Genomic DNA, 15,574 nt, shown 5'->3' with positions numbered 1-15,574 from the left:
GTTGATTCATTGATTCAAACACTGGAAATAACAAAAGAATCGTTTCTGCAATTTATATTAGAGTTTGTATAATATACGCGTGATAGCCGTACACTGTGTCAATTGTACAGATTTCTCTATCCGTTTTTCAAATCTACACAAATTTGGAAAAAGGATACCGAAACAAAAGTGATCATAGCCGACAGCTGTCAAGTAGAGCTTGCAGTTGTGGGACACACTAGCCAAGTTTCAGTACTCTACTAGGGTGGGCCGATTTTTCTAACTTTAAAATCCATATCAAACGGCTTGTGTAGCTGGAAGAAACTAAACTTGTGGCACCATTACTTTTTCGTTTCCGCACACTTTTGAGTATCCCACGTGCATTTGAAAATCTGATTTTTTACATGAAAATCGATTTTTCATACGAACTTTCGTCATTCGTCACCACTTTATATAATATATACTTTATGTATATGTTTTTTGAAAATAGCTAAATTAATACTTACTCTCTAGCAACCAAACTACATTTATTAAGGTGGCAAAAACGCAACGCGGCCTTTGCATTTTACATGTAAATCTAGAAATTAGTCAACAGTCCACAAAGGAATAAGGTGGTATTTTGACAGCGTCAAAACAAATTTTGTTTGCTAGATAGGGTACTGAAAATTGATACTTACCAGAGTTTACTGTTGCAATTTGGATAAAAAACAATTTCCAGTAATTCCTTTGCTGTTCAAATGAAATTGTTTCTTATCTAAATTACGGCAGTTTAGTTAGTTCAACAGAAAATAGATCGCGAAAAATGAAGCACAGAAGAATATGAGCGCGTTTACAGGCCAACCAAGGTTTCCTACATTATAGCGTCTAAGCTTTTCGTTGTTTTAATAGCAGATTTGGGGTCGATATTTCCGTAGATATGTACGAAAAACCTTGGACCGATTTGCCTATTTAAAGCCAACAATTTTGATTATCCCTTCCTTTCCGGTAAGGATTTACTTATTTCAAAGTCGAATAGAAAATTTTATGTTTTTTAAAGTTTCACGGACCACATTTCTTTAGTTGATTAGATATAGCTTGGCTCAGCTTACACCTTGCTTGAAATTCTAACTGCTACAAAGGCGAGGGGAAAAAACCACTCAGATGATTAATATTATAGATGTGTCAGCGGAACGCCACACGCCAAATATCGTAAACACAATAAGAGTAAACAAGTTTACAGTAAACAAGTCACTGGCTCAATATCCCCACTTGTCGTCAGGCAAAGAGCTGGATAAAGATTAGTATAAGAAACTCTAAATGTCTACTGAACGTCAGCCGAACGAGATTAAAACAAGCACTTAGCTACAATAGGAAAGAGAACTGATCCAAGCTGCGATCTGTGTGGCCACCACACGGATACAGCTGAGCACTTCCTCTGCTAAAGGCCGGCTTTTATAACAAAAAGGAGGATTCACTTAAGTGGGTACACTATCAGGTATGACCTGATTAAAAACTTATATCCAAAGGGCATCCTGAAATTCATTGCAAGTACAGGGAGGTTCGAACCACCAGTAAGTGACTAACCCAACGTTACAGCTAGCACAATGGGCCCAATCGATGGCCTCCGTGCTCAGTAAAACGGCTGCATTTAATAGAAAAAAATTATAAGTCGGGATCAATTGTTTGGGTCATCCTCCTCGCACAAACAGCACATTAAACCTCATATATGTGTTCCTTCACCTATATCACAAAAAAACGATTCGTTCTGTTGCTTGATCCATTTATTTCTCTCTTTTTGTTTATATAAATATTTTAAGTCGAAAATAAATAAATGTACAAAATATACACACGGTTAAGTATTGTATATCGATTGAAAATGACGTGTTTTGACATCGAAAATGAACATTTCTCCAAAAATCATTCGATAAATCAAACACTTTGCTAAACGGTAAATGAATCCGATAAAAAAATGAGTTTTCCATTTCGAAAATCTGTCTGTATCTAGTGAGAATTGCGTGTAAAAATCTTGTTATAATATGCGAAAAGTGTGTGCTACATTGTTACGTGAAAATTTCGATTGAATTTTGCAAAACAAAACATTTCCCTAACCGACTCAATTTTTCCCTTAAAACGTTTTTCGTTGCCTATCTCTTTGTGTGTGAATTAGTTCATTTTTAACGTTAACTTAACACTACGAACTTGCTTCTACTATTTTATGTGTGTGTATGGTAGAGCAATTTCTTCTTTTAAATAAATTAAAATTTAACGTTGCTCATCAACATCAAGAATTATTTTGGTATAAAAACTAGATTTAGTAATCGTAAAATGTAAAATGATAGGAAGCTGAATGTAAATTGAAAAATATGTTCCACCAGTTGCGATCTAAGTCCGAAACTCGTTTGTGAATTTGTTACTGGTTTGTAACAAACCTTTTGTTGTTTAAACATTCGTTGGTGCATCCATTCCGCAGATAATACTTTTCATGACAGCAGCTGCGGCCAACGATGCGTAATTTTGCCATTTACGTGTTGACAAACCATCTTTGTAGTCGGAGATACCTTGAAATTGGAAAAAAATAGTTGGTTTGAATGTAGGTTCTACACACTACATGACGATGGTCCTCCATCGTGCATTAAACTTTTGAATGAACTTCACCAGCTTCACCCACACTTACCTTTCACTAAAATGAAACTTTCCCTACAGTTTCCAATTATACTATCCAAGACTGAGCTCATTTCAACGTCCGTCGCTAGCAGACCATATTTCTTAGCAAAATCGATCCGTGACGTGTCCGATCGAACCAAATCTTTGCCAGATCCGATCGGTCCTAAATGCAAGCGATTCGATAATGGTCCATCCGTTGTGTCTTCATTGGATATTGGATGAGCCACTTCAATGACATCCCGGTTGCCGATATTCATATACAGTTTGTCGGTATTTGCTGCAGGTCTTGTGAAATCATTTTCGGTTCGTTCCTGGACACAAAAAAATATATTTTATTGTAAAGGTTCGTCTGTACGTGAATTCAATTTCTGTCGGTTACCTGAAGATGCATTAAACCTTCTTTGAGATAGGTTTCCCATGGCTTCTTGATTGCCGATTGTAAATGTTTGCCAATTTCTTGGAGACAAGCATTCACCGGATGATATGTACGTTGCTCCTCACCGTTGCTGTACACGTACACGTATGGCTTATCTTTTGATGTTGAATTTCTGCACATAAAATTGAAAATACGTGTGAAAAGAGGGACTCATTCTCTCTTCCCAAAACCTTACTTACCCATTCATCATTGACGTTCTGCTGTGATCCACATGCGACACAACGACATCGCCCAATCGAACATGTTTCTTGAAATCAGTGTAATGTGGTACACCGCCAGCAACGCCAACGATGAACACATAGTCGACTTTTTGGAACGTTCCCAACAATCTTGTCGTTGTATTGCCGGCTGCAGTCATTGATTCTCTCGTATTACCCACAGAGGGTAGTTTTGTGCTTACGATGCGATGAGCACCGATATTACCAAGTGTGTACACGTTCGATTCGCCTAGACAAAAGAGAAATGTTTGAGCGTTCGTTTGATTGATGAGACTACAGCCGAATGAGAAATTATTTACAAATGGATTGTGTGCAATTAGTTCAACAAGGGAATAGTGATAAAATGAGTGACTGAAATAAATGATTAACGTTTTGCGTGCTTTCATATTAAAAATTCTGCGTTCACGGATGCTCCTGTGGTTGGAATATTATTATTAATAAAGTGAACCACATTGGATACACTGTGCCATCCATCTAGAAGTAAATGTTTTGTTCACGTTTCTCAACAGCAAACGACTTCCATATGCAGTGCAAACAAACAGGTGTGTATCAATCAACAAGCAGAGGCAAAATACAAACATATACCCAACTCATTAACCATACTCTTATGGATGGGTGATTGACGTGTGGAATGATAAATTTTACATGCAAGTAGCCTGTCAATTTTATTGGACAGTAATACGTAAATGGTGTGTAACTCTCCGTTTGCTATGCAGTTAATCATTTACGAAATCGAAGAATTTTTTTCTTTTCTTCTTATCTGCGAATCGGTGTGATTGTCTGTATGATATGCTGCATTTCGTTCGTATAGTCGTGTTAAAGAAAATGTTTTCCAATACAGTCAGTGTCATCCAAATTTGTGTCTAAATTTGCTTCGGATGTTTTACCAGCTGATTCACTCAAAGAAATACAAACATACGACTTATATGTCGTTACGGGTCACACATATGTGCCTGGTAGTGATAAAATTGTACGGAAAGCATGCATTTTCGGTGTGATGACATTGTTAATGAAGAGTAATTTCCCAACTGCAATCTCACCACACTTCGAATATAGTTCAGCGCATCACCAGTCACCAAAGACAAAATAATTAACTTCTCTAATCGACAAGAACAACAATAAAATTCCCAACCAACACCAGACTTTACACAAAATACATAAATCGTTGCATTTTATTCAAAGAATATATTGTTGTGCGTAAATCGCTAAAAATTAAAATCAAAAACAAAAAGAAATGATGCCCGTGAAGGAAAGTAAATCCCAAATTGAAAACATAAAAATGAAATTTTGAAAAAGGCAGTGATTTTCATTGGACCATTCAACGAACTACAAAAAAGTGCATGTTTGTATCTCATGCGGTGGAGACGTTTGTTCGAAGTGAGTAGCGACAACGACGGCAAAAATAAGCGACGAGCTCTCGGTATTATTGGATTTATTTAACAACATGTTTGATGCAACAAATGAAGTACAAGATTCTAATCGAACATGTGAGTCCGAGAATACTTTTAACATCAGAAGTATCAGATTCTGTGATTATACCGATGATGTCAACATTGCCCCACGTCATTTTGTGTCCCTTTTAAGGTCCTGAACCCTATATTCCGAATTGTTGCATAACCCGATACGAAAAACATTTGTTCGACGACTTTTACCTTTGAGCCCTAGAAGGGTCTCAGTGTGTATGTCAGCCGTCACACATTGTAGAAAATCCAAGTTGATGTCAAAATGAAGATTCGTCATTTGTCTCCAATATCTTCATTTTGTCACCAATTTGGACATTCCACAATATTTGAAGGCTCAGATATATACTAGGGCTATCCCCGTTAGGGTCTTTCTAGGACTCTAGGGTAAAATCCGCAGGACAAATGTCTTTCTTATCGTTGTTTATGTAAAGAAATTTAAAGAAGATTACAAATCTATGGGAGATTCAATGAACGTAAAGCTACCGGGTGAAATTCTTTGACACGAGTCCAACGAGTTTATTCATTTATTATTCACAATAAGAAATCGTTGAAGAATGTATCCGAAAAGTTCAGTGTTCAATAGATATTACTACTGTAGATACAAATATGTTCATTTCCGCGATGAGAATAAATCTTTATGGCCTAGATAAACCAAATTAGAAAACCGTGGGCAGAAAATGTTGCCTTTTTGGCCCGATTTGTGGTCGAATATGGTTGACATTTTGAACGAAAATCAGTATGAGACAAGACCTTAAAATGCACTTCTTTGTAATTCAGCTTCTCTGGTCCAGTAAACCGTTTCAGAAATCTTTTTTTTTTATCAGATCCGACCACTTTTAAATGTCGTAGTCGCTTGTCTATTCTGAAACGATCGATTGCTTTTCTTTTCAACACATCGACAATAGGAAAATGATCTTACCAAAACGTTTCTGTTTTTGTCTTCGTCTATGCAAACCATTTATGTCTTTTTCAGGGGATGTACCTACATAGTTTCAGTAACATGACACGACGATGGGATAGAAAAAAATTTGGAAACAAAAGTTTTGTTATCAAAATACGGTCCATGCATTATTTGGTAGTTAGGTTTAGAAAATAAAATTCAAATAAATTTTTTTTGTGATACTCCATCCACAACTAAATCTATTCCAGTTTTCATCTAATAGTAATAAGTTATTCATCACGATACTCAGGCATATAAATAAAATATTTGAGAAAAATAAAATAAGAAAAAACTTAGAAAATGAAACACTTACCGACTGTTGTGTATCGAACAAATGTTTCTTTATTTTCCAACATTGCGTCGACTGCCAATTTTTCACAGTATTGTGCTGTTATGATAGCGATTGTTGGCTGCTTATTCGAGGCTATGGTTGGCATTTGTTTCACCACCTAAATAGCAAACAAAGAAAACCACAACAACAATAACAAATTATGAATAACACCGGTGCAATCAAAACAGATCTCTATTCACTCGATGATCAATCAATTTACCTTAATTTCCGTATCTTCATGATGAATTCGAGTGAATGAATTGAATTCCATTGACTTAATGACACCACGGCTTTTCAGTGAGAGCATTATCTGTAACACTTCTTCTTCGGACCAGCCATGATCGCTAAAATTTCCATTTTTTTTTGTGTGTGGAACAATTTTTTTGTTAATTTAATGAGTTCGTATATAATCAATCAAAAGTGATTTTTAACTACCGTGCTAAATCTTCCGGTGTAATTGGATTTGGATATGCTTGTTCAATTAGTTCCAATACTTTCTCTTGCGTCAGCGGTATAACTTCAAATTGAGAATCTTCGTAGGAGACTAAATGAAAAGAAACAAAGAAAATTAATCGTCTTCAAGTGCAAAACAAAAGACCATGAACGATGACTTAATGCCCGATTACACATGGGACTCACAAATCACAGCTAATTTAAATCGTTCAGACAAATTTATCAATTAGACTAAACAGGAACAATCAGATTCATTGTTGTTAATTTCCAACGCAGACAAAACGACAGTGTCGTGAGATTGTTAGTTTTAAAATTTTATTACTTGTTTGTTGGCTGGAAAAGCTATCATGCATTTTGCTTGTCTGATATATCATTTTTGATTTGAGACAGTTAGTTAGTGGTAAGGATATTATACCCTTATCGTCAATAAAGACGCGGTTCTGTTTATTTATTTAATTTATTTCTCTAAACATTTTTGAGACAATAAAATAAGAGAGAAGCTATTTGGTTAGGAATCTGTTATTTCTGGTCAATACAAAGCTGTTTATAAAGGAACTATCGATTTGAAATACTAATAGGGATGGGAGGCGTTCAAAATTATCGATAATATCAATCGAAAGAAATTATCGATAATCGATTAATCATATCGTTATCGATAATTTAATAATTATCGATAATTATCAAAATATCGAAATTCGATAATTATCAAAATATCGATATTTTGATATTTATCTGAAAATTCATGATAATATACCGATATATCGGAATATATCGATAAATATCGGATTTTCGGACCGAAATATCGATATATCGAATTATCGATATCTTGATAATTATCAAAATATCAATATTTACCGATTATCGATATTTTTTTGATAATTTTCGATAATCATTTTCATTATCGCCCATGCCTAAATACTAAACGAAAACAGTCTAGATAGGCGGAATTATTAGCTGCCAACACTTGACTATGGTAGAACGACAGAGTCGTTTTCTCTAACGGAATTATATTTGTGTCAGAATGGGTAACAGGAAAGTCCGCCACTGTTACATTTTCAACACGGCAATACGTTCCTATTTACCGAATTAAAAACCTTTTACGGACGGCTATATCATATGTCATCGACAACGACGACAAACAAATCAATAAGAGAAATACATGATGAGCCAAATGATTTGGTTTCAGCAGGTAGAAAGTACTGATATCAAGTGAAGTAGTAGATGTGCTTGCCAACGCGTGTGGAAATTTTGTTTTCTTCCCGGTATCCGAGTCAAATTTCCTGGTATCTAAAATCGTAAATTTGATTTTTCCCACATATTCGCCACATATTTTTCCCGATTTCCCGGTATCTAAAGAATTTTTCTGAAAACTTCCCGGTATCCAGGATAGCGCGGATAGCGTGAATTTCCACACGTGATACCCAAAGCTTTCATAATTGGTTTCCATGTACCACATAATTTATTACGAATTTGCAAACAATGTTGGAAGCGCAATCTAAATTCCATTCGAAATCCGTAAATTATGTGGGAGGTGGAGCTTTCTTTGTGAATTCTAAATTTAGCGCTTAAAGAATTTTAGTCGGACCTACAAAAGTTATTTGTTTACCGAGGGTATAAAATAGGAAATTCCAACTTGTATGACTAGTGTTAACCATATATGTGTGTATGGTGTGATTAACTGTTTACAAAACGAAAGCATCAATTTGTATAGCCATTTTTTAGAGCAAAATCAAAGTTAGAAGGTCGGAGGAGAAAATTTCTATTTCCTACCCTGTCAAAGCAAGAAGGCAGAAGGCAGTTCTCCTCCGAACAGGCGAGGAGTCAACAAAACATCATTTTCACATTGTCTTTTGATTGGAGATAATAAGGTTGATAACACCGTACATATGAAAAAGCATTTTGTTCATATAGTGTCAAAATATCGCGACTTGGTCGCTCATTTCCGACACACTATAAACAAAACGTTGTTCCTAACTTATGCTAAGACGCTTTTTTAACGAGCTCGATTCCAGAACTCGCCTACGGCTCGTTCGCTGAAAAAGCCTCTTAGCAAGCGTTAACAAAAATAATATTCCTACATCATTGATAATTTTCGTAGCCATTTATCAGCAAAATTATCCCGAATGTCAACATAAACATATATATCTTGTCGACACCAGCGTTTTCATGGAATCCGCTAGTCATAAAGTAAACAAGTACGTATCGATCCAGTATTATAAGAAAGACACACACAAAAAAAAGTACAGAAATTTGTCGATATGAAAGTCAGACTGATTAAAGCACCTGCATGAACTATACCATATAAAAGCATGGCGAAAGTTCAAATACGGTAATTTAAAGTTCAAAGACTCGGTATGATTAGGTGTAATACCATGATTCCAATTTAATTATAAATGAACTAATTACACCCATGACCGTAAGTCATTTACTGTGAGTTAGTTAATTGATGATCGACAGAATGATACATAAAGAGTTCGTATGGAGTAACAACTGGTGATTTTGTGTTGTTAAATAAATGAAATTTTAATTGCTTAATTGTTTTAAGGAAAAACTTAATGGAAATCCCAACGTTTTAGAATCGGCAAATCATCTGTTGTCGACATATCAACAATAAAAATGAGCTCTAACCTCAGTATAATGTGGTTTTTTTTATAGCAAAGTGAATGTTTAAACAGTATGAAGTAAAAGATTTTTTATCGGACATTAGTCAATGATTATATTGCAACTAGTCCGTTGTGAAAGGTTAAAGGTTAATTTGAACATCTGGAAGATAATCTCGTTGTTGTTTTTGTAACAATTAGTTGCCAATAGACGAAACTATCCAGTCGTTTTTCTTCTATTACAGATAAATGCACAAACGTGAGAAAAATTAGCGCAAAAAAATACGTTTAATTTGTGCGCCCACATTTAAGTTCAACAACCTGGTTCAGTTCTAAAAATTAATTGTCGTTGCACAACATTAAAGAATTGAAGTTAATCGCTGAGTGTAGATACGTAAATTCTGAACGAGAATTTTTGGGATAATTTGTCTTCAAGGGGGCTGACTAAGAGTAATTATGGGAGGCCCCCGTGCGTGCTCTACGCTAGTAGAGCGGCTTACTTTAATAAAAAAAAGAGTAATTATACCTAGAGAGGAAATTTGTACGACGAAATGTGGTCCCAACATCAGTTTGTACAAGATACACATTTCGTATAATTTTACACCAATACATGTATGCGATGACGCTATTTCGCCGTTGATAGTTCAATTTGCCCTCTTAATTAAGAGGGAAACACATATACCAATAAACATTTCGCATTTCATGTTGGGACCACATATTTTACGTAATTTTGTTCGAAATTTTCTCTCTAGGTATAATTACTCTAAGGGGGCTGATGTCATTTATTGAAAACAATTTACAATGATGAGGTCACATTTGGATACATGATTCGGATTACTAGAATGTTAAGCATTCATCCAATGTTAATTTCAACAAATTGAGATATGGCTCGGAATTGTTTCTTCGATAATCGCATCCACTATCAGCGCCACAATTCAACGAATGAAAAAAAAAATTCAATTTCTTCGACATGAAATGAACTTCAATGCAACCATAAATAGGTAAAGCTCTTTCTCACTTTCGTGTTCGTATGACCTCCAAAACTGATTTTAATTGAACAAACAATACAACAGTCAACGAAATGTAGCTGTATACGAACGGGCCGAAGTATATAAATGTTTTATACATAAAAATAATATTCAGAATATGAACGTGGAAGCCTCGAAATTTTGCTAATAAATTTTATATTTTCGTTGACGTCATATGCATTTGAGATTCATGAATATTCGTGTGTTCGTTTCAAGAAGTCTAATCGATTCGAGGAAATTAGTTTTGTCGTTTTATTGCAAAATTAGCTATTGATTATGTGTCAGGCCGATTATATTCTTTCCAATAATATTCAAGGCAATCCAAGTATAAGTTATCGTTACCATCAGTCCCTTGTACGGTAATAAATGGGCACGTCAGACATCAGTAAACTTCTTGTTCTACATTGAGTAAAAATTGTTTCATTGGACTGTTGTGTTGAGTTTCTTGTAACATATTTTACGGAATGAGAACGTCTTGTATGAATCAGACTTGTGGTCAGAATAGATATTGTTAGTCTGTGTCCTTAAGATCGCAAAGCATCTGGGGACGATGTTATTTTCAGCCAAGAGAGTCATGATAGAACAACAAACATAAACCACACGCAGTCGAAAACAATCAATAAACAAAATAACAAATAAAACGAAAACGAGTGTTTTTACCAACAAAACAAATATAAAAACAAAAATGAAAATAAAAATGTTTTTAAGATGCTAAGTACAGTGTACGGCGTAATTATACAATAACGGAATTAAAGTACATAGATGATGTTATTCTGTTTTGTTAAATGATTTTTATTGAAACACGTTTTTGTAATGAAATGAAACGTTGACCAAGCCACATAACATACAAAAATTAAATTTCCAAACTTTGATTCACAATAAATTCAATATTTATATTGCCTGTTATACAGTTCAAGCCAAAATTTCTTCATCAAACTGTCACCTGTGTTAGCCGACCTAGCCGCTAACGCTTCTTCATACTTGCGATTACAGTCACCGTAGCAAAATATAAAATAACCGTCTCTCGCTGGGGGGTTAGAAGTGAATGTGTGTGATTTGGTTTTGGTTTAATTTTTTTTGTTTTCGTTTTCGATTTTCAATTATAGAGTTCAGGAAGAAAGAGTTGAAATTGAGCATGAAAATTTTTATATTTAATTCGGTCAGGTAAGAAAAGCAAACAAAACTTACGTGGTCTCGATGGCGGAGCCGATGTTTGTTCGAGAATGCGCAACTCAATTTCTAGTCCCTGGATTTCATTGTATCCTTTCTGCATTAATTTCATAATTTTCTTGATGAAACCGATGTAATCTTGAGACAGAAAATTTCGCGATAATTTCGTCCTACCGATTCCCTTCCAGTTAAATTTCACAAATTACCTCGTGGAAATTCTTTCGGGCTAACCAATTCGCGGAAGAAATCTTGTGCCACCTGAGCCTGCTTATCGCCATCCGTTAGCCACGGCCGAAACCAAAACCGCAACGATCTGGACTCCTGTGAATGTTCTCCCGTGTGCGAGCTCACCAAAAACACCCGAAACTCTAGGCTCAGTTGTGGCGCCACTTGCAGAGACTTTTGATCTTTCAGTGCATCCTTGTTTATGATGATTCCCGTATGATCGCCACCAGCCACATGCTGTCTGTCGCCGATTTCTTCGACCAGCTTTCGTTCGATCAGAATTATCGTTGAATTTGAGGTCTTTCCGCGTGGTGTCATCACAACTTTTTCCTCTTCCAATGGTGGTACACAACTAGTACCGTTATTGTTGCCGTTGTGATTGTTTGTGTGATTACTGACATGGTTGTTTGATATTTTCTGATTTGGCTTTACTGGCTTTGGAGGTGGCGGTGGTGGGAGTGAGGTTGCCATGTCGTTTAACGGTGGCTTGTGATTTCTGAAAGAAAACAAAAATAACATCAGCAGGGTTGCTAAATTGAATAACGCTCGTGTGCATTGCATAAAAGTTATAATTTATTGCCTGGTGATTACAACAACAATCAAACGTTGCTTTAGTCTCTATTCATTTCTTTAAATAGGTATTCCCCTTCCGACATTCCAACAACCGTGTATACATTAAAAAGAGTACAAACTGAAAGAATTCTTTTACGAAACCCTTAAATTATATCAAACAATAAAGAAATATGGCAAAACTTTCGATGTGACCTAATAAAACATGAAATAGAATAATTTCACTAGTGATATCGCTACCAAACGCAAAATAAACTTAACAATTCAGTTGTCTCTATTGCTCTCCATAATTGTTCTATGTATCGGCATGAAAGAATAAAAAATAATGCACGGAAATCAGCTGGTTATACCATTTTTATAGCAGGTAGTGTACATATAGATAGCAAAGAAAAAATCGACCAAATCTTGCGTTCGAACGTCGATGTTTTATTGACTTGGTTTAGTTTCAATCACATCCTCATGAAAGCCAGACATAAATTTTGTGAAAAATCATTAGCTGAAGACTTATTTAATCGTTTGACTGATTTGAATATTTACTCTTTCCAATTGTGTATTACAATACTCTGCATATATATATGTACCATTAAATGTGTGTAATTTATTTCATTTTATTCTCCGCGTACAATGTATAAATGAATCATCACGAAATAATATTTTTAATCGATTCGGTTGACTGATTTATTGTACAGACGATGGTTTTGTAATGTAGCGTACTTTTTTCATATACATAATAGCTTTGTATTGGACGCAAGCATTCGTCTAATTAATTAATTTTGCTGTTGGGCCAAAAAAATAAAGAGAACTTCACAACAGCAACAGTGTTTAAAGAGACGCAACACAGACTGTTTGCTGCTTTCGAGAAAGATGAGACGTGAGGCGATAATACACTTATAGACGCATGTTTCTCACAAAATGTGTAATTTATTTTGTATTAATGGACCTACTTTATAACGAACGTGTGATTAATGATGTTCATATTTAAGGAAATATGTATCAAAAGAAGTTAAACTTTCAAATCAAACATTCCAACGGATCTTCTCTTTTACTGCCGTTGGATACATATTTATCTCTTATTCGTAAAAAGCGAAAGATTTTTTGTTCAAGTACTCGAAGCTAGAAATAGCACACACACAAATATTCGTTATAAACTATGCAGCGCATATCAATCCATCATAAAGCCCCGGCATGAAACCTATGTCGTATCGCTGCACTACCTTAGGCAAAATTTGTTTGTTATGGAACTTATGTCTTTGTACGACAGTAGGGTTCTATCGATTACAGGTAATATTAGTCGGCTTACATGATACAGATTGGTATCAACATGAAGGTTAACCGTCACACAATTGAGTGAAATTTTTAACAAAATGCCATTTTTATACTAAATTCATTTCGCTACGATGCACGAACTATTTTTGGGAAAACATGTTCGCAGATTTTCCAACCTTTTCCCATATTTTCCAAAAAAATATTTTCGGGAAAATATGAAAAAATTATTGGAAAATGTTTTCCTAAAAATAGTCCCTGCTATGAAGTAAGCTGACGAAAATGTACACTAATGCTCAAACGATATCTACCAGAAAAAATATTTCTCGCCTCAGGTATTGTAAAGATATGACCGAGACATTATGACCATATGAATACTGGTTCAAGATCTCTCGTCCTTGCATAATGTATATGTCCGGAAAGATGCGAAAGTGAGTGGAATGATGGACATTGGACATGGCTGTAAAAGACAGATGACCATCATTCTCTATATGCAACTGCATTCAATTGCTTCTAATGTGCGGAACCTGACCTGATCTGAAAACTGAATAAACTGATTTCAGATTCAGGTAATCAAATTTCGTGGCATACCTAGTCAGATTAACTGAATTTGGTTTTTCATCAGTACTTTCCTGGTCAGATCCAACTAAAACAGATTCACGAAAACCTAAACTTAAATAGCTCGAACTGACCTGAGTATTAAGTGTTTTTAATTATTTCATTTTTGCATACAGATTCTCCAGTACAACATTGACTTTCCGGGTTACAGGGCTTATTTTAGAGAATTTCGAATTTCAATTCTAAAAATTCTGAAAAAGTGTAGAGAAATTCCGAAAAAATTCTGAAATTTGTTTATTAAAATTCTCTAACATAAATCAAGTCCTGCACTGTTCCGATCTGAGAATTAGTTTCTGTGTAGAGAATTAGATGCATCTTTCGATGATTTTTAATTTAAAATGCGGTTCAAAAATACCACATCTCAGTCTCATCTCAATCACATGGCGTCAGTGGCAAAGAAGTGATCGACCTCTAGAAAGTTAGTCATATCTTTTTGCATTTACATACATTGCATACATTTAATGAATGATCAACGAAAATGAATAACAACTATTCATTGTGCACGTAGGATTTTTCGTTGGAAGCTGAGTGCTTATCGCTTCTGATAGCCAAAAAAACATTGTTTGAATTAGACTATGACTGAGCATAGGACATAGAGGCATTTCGATGCCTATGTTACCAAATACCTCAACTAACATTTACTAGAGCCAGGGTGACGATTCTCGTATTTTCGTAACTCAATGTCAAGTTACGAATTCTTAAAGTTACGAACGCTACGAGAAGCTACGCCCAGAGCCTATTATTGGTAATTAATTACTGACAGAAATACTGACGTCACCGAAATTAATGATAAAGTGACTGACAAAATTATCGAAATTACCGACAAAAAATTCCAGGTAATTCCTGGTAAGAGCATACGAAACACTGGTACTTCATTTACTCTTCCTACTTGCAATTGTACTTCGCTGGATAGAAACAGTGTAACAAAATGAGATTGTTGTTCGCTGTAAAAACTATTTCATTCTGTAAAAATTCTAAAACAAATTTTATCATTCGATGGTGCGAAGCAAAATGTCAAGCATATCTTGCCTTACATAATGTTGGTAATTTGACAAATAATAAAATCTTTTTTCATTATCACTAATACCTAACTGACTGACAAACCGCAATTTTTCGTTGTAAAATGCAAACAGTAAACTTCGAGGTTAAACTCATAAAACTGTAATCATTTCAATATTCACGAAAAAAACACACAGAATTCAAGTTTTTATCAACGAAAAATTATTTGAAATTTATTTTAATTACACTTTTTTGCGATAAAATTTGTTATGCATGAGGTCAAACGAAAAGCAATGAAACCAAAAATAAAGCAAAACGAATTGTTTGAACTTCGATACCACCGATATTAAAAAAAACAACGTTTTTTTTTTGTATATATCGAATTTACACCCAAAAAATTATCAGAACGAATTTGATAAATAAAATTTATGGCGAAAAAGAGAGACAGAGAAAACCACCACGTATTATGATGATTAGTTTCTTTAGAAAAAAGTTTAATCATCTGGTTCGTAACTGACACTTATTCCGTTGTAATGCTAATGTAATTTTTGCTCATGCACACACTTACTCATTCAAAAAAATATATACAAAAAAGACATTGGTTATTCTCCGATGAGTCACCGGTTTATTTATAAATA

The 15,574-nt window shown here is 34.8% G+C and overlaps 1 protein-coding gene across 4 annotated transcripts in view; it reads right to left on the bottom strand.

The window, feature by feature from the left end:
* Positions 1 to 1,720: 1,720 nt before the first annotated feature.
* The window catches only part of LOC119068835, a 37,716-nt gene continuing 23,862 nt past the window's right edge, over positions 1,721 to 15,574 (bottom strand). The window contains exons 2-12 of one of the 4 annotated variants that reach the window (XM_037172620.1): positions 11,468 to 11,982; positions 11,280 to 11,399; positions 11,035 to 11,118; positions 6,446 to 6,554; positions 6,231 to 6,354; positions 5,993 to 6,128; positions 5,659 to 5,721; positions 3,238 to 3,505; positions 3,002 to 3,170; positions 2,633 to 2,933; positions 1,721 to 2,516 (exon numbers count right to left, since the gene is read on the bottom strand). In XM_037172620.1, the coding sequence (XP_037028515.1) occupies positions 2,398 to 2,516; positions 2,633 to 2,933; positions 3,002 to 3,170; positions 3,238 to 3,505; positions 5,659 to 5,721; positions 5,993 to 6,128; positions 6,231 to 6,354; positions 6,446 to 6,554; positions 11,035 to 11,118; positions 11,280 to 11,399; positions 11,468 to 11,957 (1,983 nt within the window). In that variant the 5' untranslated portion in view covers positions 11,958 to 11,982 and the 3' untranslated portion in view covers positions 1,721 to 2,397. The remainder of the gene's footprint in view (positions 2,517 to 2,632; positions 2,934 to 3,001; positions 3,171 to 3,237; positions 3,506 to 5,658; positions 5,722 to 5,992; positions 6,129 to 6,230; positions 6,355 to 6,445; positions 6,555 to 11,034; positions 11,119 to 11,279; positions 11,400 to 11,467; positions 11,983 to 15,574) is intronic. The other 3 variants (XM_037172621.1, XM_037172622.1, XM_037172623.1) reach the window with 3 other exon arrangements.

This window comes from Bradysia coprophila (genome assembly GCF_014529535.1).
Source record: "Bradysia coprophila strain Holo2 chromosome X unlocalized genomic scaffold, BU_Bcop_v1 contig_20, whole genome shotgun sequence".
Taxonomy (NCBI): domain Eukaryota; kingdom Metazoa; phylum Arthropoda; class Insecta; order Diptera; family Sciaridae; genus Bradysia; species Bradysia coprophila.
This window is presented reverse-complemented; position numbering and strand designations above follow the sequence as displayed.